The following is a 9,128-nucleotide window of genomic DNA, read 5'->3' as shown; positions in this document are numbered from 1 at the left end:
CTTCGTTTTAATTTTATCTAAAATAAAAATCAAAAGCGACTCACTTATTCACAAGATATTTATTTGTCAGCAGACTATAGGTTTCCATGATTACAAGAGAAATATTTATTTCTTTGTAGTCATGTAAACACTTTCCTATTTCCTCTAAAACCTTTATATAATAAAACACTAGATGCAACAACAGCCTATCGGAATAGTTTGAACTTGTCTGATTATTCCCTGTTATTCTTTATTTTTGACCTCCACCAGTGACAAATGACAAACTTACAGAGCAATCTGTATTTATAATCCAACTTTTCGAATCTTATTTATTTTTTGAACAGTATTAAAAGAGAAACAGAGACCAAAGTATAAAAAAACGTAGTTATGTTGACAGGTATGCAAATGGAAGTGGTGCGATTGTCGCATCACAACATAACCTTGTATGAAGGTCACTTTTTCCCAAGCTATTTAAATATGTATAGTAAGTGGGTTGTTCTAGGGTCTCAGCTCTGCATATGAGCTGTGATACAAATATGATAGGTAAATATATTGTTTATTTCAAACAGTCAACCGTTAAATATAAAAACAAATTTACATGGCTTTCTACATAACATGTAAGCAAAGACAGTGCGAAGCATGATCCATCTCAGCTTCTATGAGGAGAACAGAATAGATATCGATACTAAGAGTTTTACGGTTTAATGAATGCTACGAAACTGAAAGTAAAGAAAGGCAAGAAAACTAACTTATGAAAAAACTAAGTTAAAACATGGTAGTATACTTGTTGAATATCGCGAGAGCTATCTGAGCAAAGATACCGTGTCTTTCAGGCTTGTAGGCAGCGGGAGTAGACGAACTCGATCTTTGGACACACCTCTTCCCATGCTTGTATATATCTGACGTGAGGCAAGGGCCTGCAGAGAACGCGGTTGTGTCACAATCGAGTCGAGGAGTGCGTGAAGGTTTACTGCACAGGTAGGTTGGAGAGAAGAGATCAGGGTAGCTGACATGGCAGCAAGAGCTGTGGACACCGATGACTGCGACATGGTGCTAGCGAGCAGCAGCACAATCCTCTTCATAGAAGCTACATAATGCAATTTTATTTGAAATAATGCAGATGATTCTAAAGAACATTCTAGAAATATTCAGCTGTTAAGTATTTATCTTAAAATAGCATCATCAACAAGCATTGCAACAAGATCTGTGGTGTGAAGTTATACAATCATTTGATTTCTGGCCAAAACTAAAGAAGACATTTGCGATCGATCATTCCATCCGAGCCATTTGCTTCTTCGTGATAAATCAGTTCTAGGTAATGACTGCACTAAGGCGACCAGCTTCTCCGCATGGAAACAACTAGGGTAAGCTGAAGAGCATGCTTTAGACAAAATAACCAAGTTTCCATACAGGGGCGTAGCGACACACCCCCGTATGGTACTGCAATGCCATCATGGAAACAACCATGTCGCCCTCATTCTGTTGTAATTCAGTGTCGCTGTTTGGCAGTGACACACTTGGGCGATGTGCCATATATGTTCCATCTTTGTGCGTACTTGTGCAAACGCATTGGTCTTGCTTTCCTGCAGCTTCATATGTAACCTTACATAAGGAGTTGCACAACAATTGCTCTACTATGGAACCATGACCTGCTTGCCGACCTAGCGTGGCACTTCGGCATTGGCACACCCAAGTGTCGTAACACTATCGTTGTATGTAAACCTAGTAAAAACCCACCAGCGTATTAGAATTGCAGTTTTTCTCATTTCACAGGAAACTGGACACACTAATTCATTCCTACATGAGGCTATTCAAAATCAAAAAGCACCCTTGCTTTTGGTAGAGAAAAATTGACAGCTTAACTCTTTGATGCCAGAGGAGACGAGCATTACCCAAGCGGAATGTACTCTGACATCTGCACCAACTGGTGTTCATGAGAATTTTATAAACATTGTAATCAACTTTTAATTTGGTATAAAACTTATTTTTGTGATATATCACTTTTAATTTGGTATAAAACCTATTATTGTGATATAATATCACTTTTAGATAAGAAAAAAGTAAAAAATTGGTCGAAAACAAAATCATAAAAGTTTTAGAAAACTTAGTGGGTTTTCATCTTTTATCCATAGCAAGAGCTCGGGCTATAAAATAGAAAGTTCATCTTTACAAATAGGAAAACACGACTTTTGTTTGGTCTGTTGCCTCCTTAGTTTTGGCTCTGATCATTATCATAGAGGTACAAACAAGTCAAAAGATTTATTTCTGTACCGAGTAAACTTTAAAAACAACTATGGTTTTATCAATTTACGGAAAATACAACTTTCATAAATTTTTAATGATTAAAAAGTACCCTTTCCATAGGAAATTTTACTTTAAGAATACTGAATCAATAAATAATAGTGGTCTTTCCGTGTTTTCTAACAAGTGTGATCTCCAGCACAAAATTGAACAAATACAAAGACCACTTTTACTGAGTGTTGCCGAGTAATGGCTGATGACTATCGGGCAGTTATGAAATCAACAAGATCTGATGAGGTTAGAGTTAGGAAGTAGTGAACGCATGACTGGCGTTTATATGAACTTATCTGTGAATTCTCACTTCACATGCTTTTAGCACATTCCAGCCCTAGGCTATAAATGCATGCGGAAATATGTTCAAAAGTTTGTTATTTTTTCTATAAAGATTATGAAAAACAGCTATGCATATCGCACTCTTGTCTTCAAACCCTTAACCACATAGTGTTTAAATTCACAAGAACAATTTCAGCTCTTTATACATGCCCTTTCACATATGGATATCGCACACAACTTCATCTCTGCTAAGGAACTGCAGACCTACCGGGATGACTCGACCAAAGACGACTAGTTGTTTCTGAGAAGCATTGCATTATGGGAAGGGATGTTGTTTGCTTGAGGAATATGCTCCCTTGACTAGTACAAATTTGTGGCTCAGGCCTGCAAGGTTACAGCGCAAATGTTGAGCACAACATCCATAAGCCTGTATACAGAAAAACTATTGCGACTTTTTATTTTTTTGAGTAGATCTATGTAAATTACTGATAAACACTGCAGGATAAAGAGGTCATTTGCATATCGGTGTTTATTCTAATCTAACTATACCACAATGATCAGACATAAAATCATAAATGGCAGAGCTAGTACCATAAATACGTGTTCAGTGAAAAAACTGCATAGCATTGATCGATATAAGTACAGTCATACCTTGACATACAAGCTTGATGCTTTACGCAACCGAGCTCGTGTGTCAATGTGCTCGTATCTCAATACAATATTTCCTATACAAATAACTAAAGACAAGTTAATCCGTTCCCATACTATGAAAAAACTACTTAAAACAAGATATTACAATAGAAAAACATGTTTTAATTGTTCTAATTCTCCACCTATACAGTGGACCCTCACAAAGTAACAATACAGTCGACCCTCACAAAGTAACAATACAGTGGACCCTCACAAAGTAACAATACAGTCGACCCTCACAAAGTAACAATACAGTCGACCCTCACAAAGTAACAATACAGTCGACCCTCACAAAGTAACAATACAGTGGACCCTCACAAAGTAACAATACAGTCGACCCTCACAAAGTAACAATACAGTCGACCCTCACAAAGTAACAATACAGTCGACCCTCACAAAGTAACAATACAGTCGACCCTCACAAAGTAACAATACAGTGGACCCTCACAAAGTAACAGTACAGTGGACCCTCACAAAGTAACAATACAGTGGACCCTCACAAAGTAACGATACAGTGGACCCTCACAAAGTAACGATACAGTAGACCCTCACAAAGTAACAATACAGTGGACCCTCACAAAGTAATAATACAGTAGACCCTCACAATGTAACAATACAGTGGACCCTCGCCATACAATTTTAAATCGTTACAGTGTTGGCACCGTAAGACAAAAACTTTGTATAGAGGGATTTAGAAACCCATAGCGAAAACTAATGCAAACACCCCTGGTAAAAACCCACAAAACTTGATATATATACTGTACATATTAAAAACTAGTAACTAAATAATATGTTAACCTTAGTAACTATGGTTACCTATAGTAAGTTTATGGTGTTTAGTGGTTATAATCTGCAATAAAATGTAACATTACAATGTACCATGTGCAATATGTACCCTAGGGAGTTCTTACCCAAGACAGACGTATAACATAACCCTAAAATTTAACTTAAATGAGTTTAGCTTACTAAACACATACAGTCAAACATGGATAACTCGAACTTCACGGGACCGAGCAAAAGTGTTCAAATTATCAGAGCGTTCAAGTTATCAGAGCACTGTCACAAGTCCATGTATTTACTTATTTATTAGTAGATACATGTATATATACAAACTATAATATAAATCAAAAGCACAAATGGCTTGTTTCAAATTAAATGCTTCTAATGTAAAGTTTAAAACGTTTTTATCAAAAAGTGTAGAGATTTTTCTATCACTTGAGATTGGTTTGTTGTTTGAGGTGATGTTATTGCCAGGACGTTCTTTAGATTGACATTGGCAAAACTTGATCGTTGTCGAAATGCTCAAAAGAAAAGACATCTTTTTCTTTTGAGCGTTTTACCTACGATAAATTTTGCCGATTTTTCTTGAAGTTTATGCAAAGATTACCTCACTTTACCTTGCTTTCGAAGGGCGATCGCTAAGCGGATGTTTGGTATAAATCAAATTTCACCAAACCTTTAGAAAAGTCGTTGACAAAAATATTTTGCCGATGGTGGTAATAACGACGCTTATGAATTATGAAAAGTTGAGGTTTACCTCTATGGCTTGGAATAAAGTGATTTTCTAAAGCGATAACAACCGTTTCGGTAGCCGTTGGGCAAAAAACAGTTCGAGTTAACAGTGTTGAGTTCGAGTTATCTATAGCAATTTATCATTACGTGGGAACGGACCAAAGAAACCGTTCGAATTAACCATGTGTTCGAGCTATCCGTGGGCGAGTTATCCATGTTTGACTGTACTTAAAGCTCAGTGCTAGTATGTATTTTTAACTATTTTACTGAACTTCAACTTTTTCATCGGCTAAAATTTTATCACCTATCTGTTTCCGGTTTCGTTTTCACGTTAATTGATAACGAATAACGCTGAACTACGAGAGATCGAGCATTGTTTCTCATTCATGCATTGTGTGGGGGCAAACGGGGAATAGCATATAAGCATATTTGTTATTCCGAATTATTCAGCACACCGACAGGCAAATTTGAATTTCGGGTGAAATTTTTTGTTGATAACGTATGATGAACAATATTTCGTATAGAAAGTGCGGAAAAGTCATCGTGTTCTACATCATAGGGAAAAAACCGTATAACAGAGTCATTGTAACCCGAGAGCCCTGTGCCTATTTAGAGGTTGATCTGCAATAAAATGCAGCGTTCCTATGTACAGTAGTGTATGGAGTGCTTATTTTGAAAAAGACTGTAGCAGCAACATGGTCGGAACTCTACTTACCTTTGAGACAGACTGTAGCAGCAACATGGTCGGAACTCTACTTACCTTTGAGACAGACTGTAGCAACATGGTCGGAACTCTACACTTTGTAACATTACGCAACGTAACAAACTTTAAATTTAACTGAAAAATGAATTCAGCTTACTAAGCATTCACTTAAAATAAGTTATAATCTTACATTACAGTAAACTTAATTATAACTTGGTTTTTATTTTCAATTTTTTACTTTTCTTCTTTCGGTTCCGCTCCTTTTGTCTCGCTTTTTGACTGCCTTGCATTTTATTTTTTATTTTTGCTGACCTTTTTAAAATTTTTCAAACTGATCTGATGAGAAAGACCCGAGCTATGTTGTTCTCGGAAGCAGCCTTTTGCACACTCGGCTACTTAGTGGTTGCATTGATAACCGTCTGCTCATATCTCAAATTTATCTTGTAGGTGAAGGCGAAAATTTGGTTCGAATTTTCCTCATATCACAAATCTTTTGCATGTTGAGACACTCGTACGTCGACATATGAATGTAGAATAGGTTCATGTATTAGAAAAATATAAACTCAGAAACACTTGAGTAGACATACTCAATAATGATAACTGGAATCTCCTCAAAACCTTTTTAGCTAAAATGTTGCGTCTATATTAGTACCTATGTAAGACCATTGCGTAGCTTTCATTACCTGTAGAATTGCACTTCAGGGTTACCTCCCCATTGCAAACTTGTCCTTATCCACTGCTCTATAAGAGCTAACTGGCTGTAACTCTGACAGTTTTGCATAAGGGCTGTGAAGCACGCCAGAGCCTTAACATTCTGTGCATGGTCCAGTGTTCTGCAAAGAAGGAGACTACTGAACAAGCTCAAGTTCACGTTTTACTAGTTGGCCGGCATCTACGGAGGCGATAACAACTGTCAGCATTTCTTCAATTCCTTATATAATGATTGGTTGTTGTTGTAAATTATATTTTAAATATTGCTAAAGGGGTGCACTTTCTAATCGAAGCAGACTGAAAAAATATCATGTAAGAAACTTGGGTTTATACACACGCACGTACAAGTATATAAGTATATAAATATATATATAAGTATACAAATATATATATACTGAGTATATATACAAATAATATACACAGTCTACCTTACACAGTCAGCATTTACCAAAATGCTAACGAAAAATCATTAACATCATCAATTTCCGATGATCGCAATAGCACAAAACAACTTTGTTGTGCCTTCTAGCCAACTATTGCTATTTATTACCAAGATTATATATGTAGTTTTAAGAATAGGTCATGAACACGCAAATGATGACACAGGCTTGAAACCCTCTCAAAAATTTGGCAATAGCTTAATCTCAATCACATCGCTCTGCCACTTTTTTGCAGGCACCAAAACCAAAAAATGCTTGAGTATGAAAATGGCTAAAAACAGTGACATATGTTGTATAGTCAGAGTTTGAGTAGGTTTGGTGTAAAGTCTTTGTAAAAACGTATTTCAAATCATAAACAGACAAGAAACCTTTTCAACTCTGACTCACTTGGCGAAAACACAACTCCGACAAATCAGCCAGGGGTAAACGCGCCTTTAGGCCTGTTCTGATCATAAGACATGAATGTTGCAGGTAACTTGTTTTCGCTTGTAATAATGTAACATCGATACTTTTTCAGGCTTATGTCAGCCACCAACGATATGATATTTCGATAGTGAATATGAACAAATACGAATAACAGTCATAGACAAAACAGCCTTTTTCCACACATAGAGCAGCCTACTAGTAGTAGAGACACTCGTTTGTTAGCCAAATGACTCGCTCCTGAAAAAGATTTTTTTTCTCGCAAGACACGTCCGCTGACACGCTGACCATATAATTGTCTCTACCATGTAGCTAAAGATTGGCAACAAGCCAGAGCACCTCAACTTAATGACTAGCATTTTCATAGAGAATATGTTGACATAAATAATGGTTGACTCACTGACATCACTACGAGGAAAGACTTTATATTATATCAAAGATTGACATAGTACTTCCTGGTACACGTATTTGTAAAGGTAGTGCTTACGATGAGTGGTTAACAACAACATCGAATAGAAATGCTTTTGTAAAGCATGAAACCGTGAGAAGACTGATGAAATTACAAGTAATCATATGATGATGAGAAAGATACAATATTTCAAGGTGTATGGTTAAACTAGAGCGATTTGTTCCTAGATGCATTGTACAAGTTATAGGTTTTTATATGACATTCCTTTATGGTTAAGGATAAAATAATAAAAGATTCTATGAACAATGATGACCATATGTATTAGTTGAAATCTTTATTTACTTGTCATGAGTGCTGCGTGTATCACTGCGGATTACAGGCATTATATCAATCTTAACAAGTTGTATCGTACACTGAAATTTTGAAGCAGGAAAAATTACTAGTCAGTGTTAGTACTAGGAACTCTTACTAGCAATAGCTAGCACTAAAAACTACTACCTACAAGTTAGTAGTAACTACATGTAACTAGTGCCAATTACTACAACTAATGGCTAGTAAAACTATCACTACTAATAACTACTACTACTACTGGTAACTCCACTACTAATAATTACTACTACTAATAGTAACTCCACTACTAATAACTACTAGTAACTACTACTACTAGTAACTCCACTACTAATAACTACCAGTAACTACTACTACTGGTAACTCCATTACTAATAACTACCAGTAACTACTACTACTGGTAACTCCACTACTGATGACTACTAGTAACTACTACTACTACTGGTAACTCCACTATTAACAACTACCACTACTACTGGTAACTCTACTACTAATAACTACCAGTAACTACTAATAATATTAACATTTGTACCAATATCTTGACCTTAGCTCAATAGGTTAGGCATTTACTCAGGCTAAACCAGCATTGCTATTATATGCACATATGCAAATATGCACTCTTTGTTGACAAGTTACATTCATTAAAAATGGTACGGGTGAAAAATACCAATTCCTGTAAACAACTGATGGTGATTAAAACAAGGTCATCAACATGTTCGCTGACTATCGACTACTCACTAACCGGCACTCAATCTGCTGAGCATTGGGGTCCAGACCTGCATGGAATAAAGCTTCCAACACTTGACTCAAGAATGACCGCTCACTAAAATATATGTAAGTAGAGCTCAAGCTTGTGACAACTCGTATCAATTTCAATGTCCGCCAATATCACATCTTAATGCAAAAAGACGGTGATTGGGTATGCTTTGTTTCTAATCAGAAAAACAACTTATATATAGATATTAACTCTATTTACACAGGTCAAGGCCGTTCAGAGCAAATTATACTCTGAGACAAAAAACAAAAAAGAATAAAGTAAATTATTATATGTATTGAAAGATAAAGCTCTTCTTGCATAACGCTGTTCTATAATGTAAATTGGCAAGATGTTGGTGTCTAGCACAAGGTGTAATGGTTTTTTTGGAAGTAGGAATGAAATGGATCGTCAGGCAGATTGGAGATACAATTTGAGTATTTTAAACAGCCAATAACTAAAAAACACATATTTAGCTACTCAGTATTAAGGGCATTTAGATGGTCATAGTAACTTTTTTATATCTGGTAGCATAACCCTAAAGCATAGTTTTTGAAAGTTCTAATTTTTTTACTAGTTTTCGAT

General features: G+C 36.1%; 1 protein-coding gene across 4 annotated transcripts in view; it reads right to left on the bottom strand.

Annotated features, from left to right (window-relative positions):
* Positions 1 to 290: 290 nt before the first annotated feature.
* The window catches only part of LOC137403836 (ankyrin-2-like), a 46,015-nt gene continuing 37,177 nt past the window's right edge, over positions 291 to 9,128 (bottom strand). For all 4 annotated transcript variants that reach the window (XM_068089902.1, XM_068089904.1, XM_068089905.1 and 1 more), the window contains 4 exons: positions 8,532 to 8,612; positions 6,142 to 6,291; positions 2,822 to 2,937; positions 291 to 1,066 (listed from right to left, as the gene is read on the bottom strand). In XM_068089902.1, the coding sequence (XP_067946003.1) occupies positions 783 to 1,066; positions 2,822 to 2,937; positions 6,142 to 6,291; positions 8,532 to 8,612 (631 nt within the window). In that variant the 3' untranslated portion in view covers positions 291 to 782. The remainder of the gene's footprint in view (positions 1,067 to 2,821; positions 2,938 to 6,141; positions 6,292 to 8,531; positions 8,613 to 9,128) is intronic.

Source organism: Watersipora subatra, chromosome 9 (genome assembly GCF_963576615.1).
Source record: "Watersipora subatra chromosome 9, tzWatSuba1.1, whole genome shotgun sequence".
In the NCBI taxonomy this organism is placed as follows: Eukaryota; Metazoa; Bryozoa; class Gymnolaemata; order Cheilostomatida; family Watersiporidae; genus Watersipora; species Watersipora subatra.
Note: the sequence above shows the minus strand (reverse complement) of the source record. Positions and strands in the feature narration are given on the sequence as shown.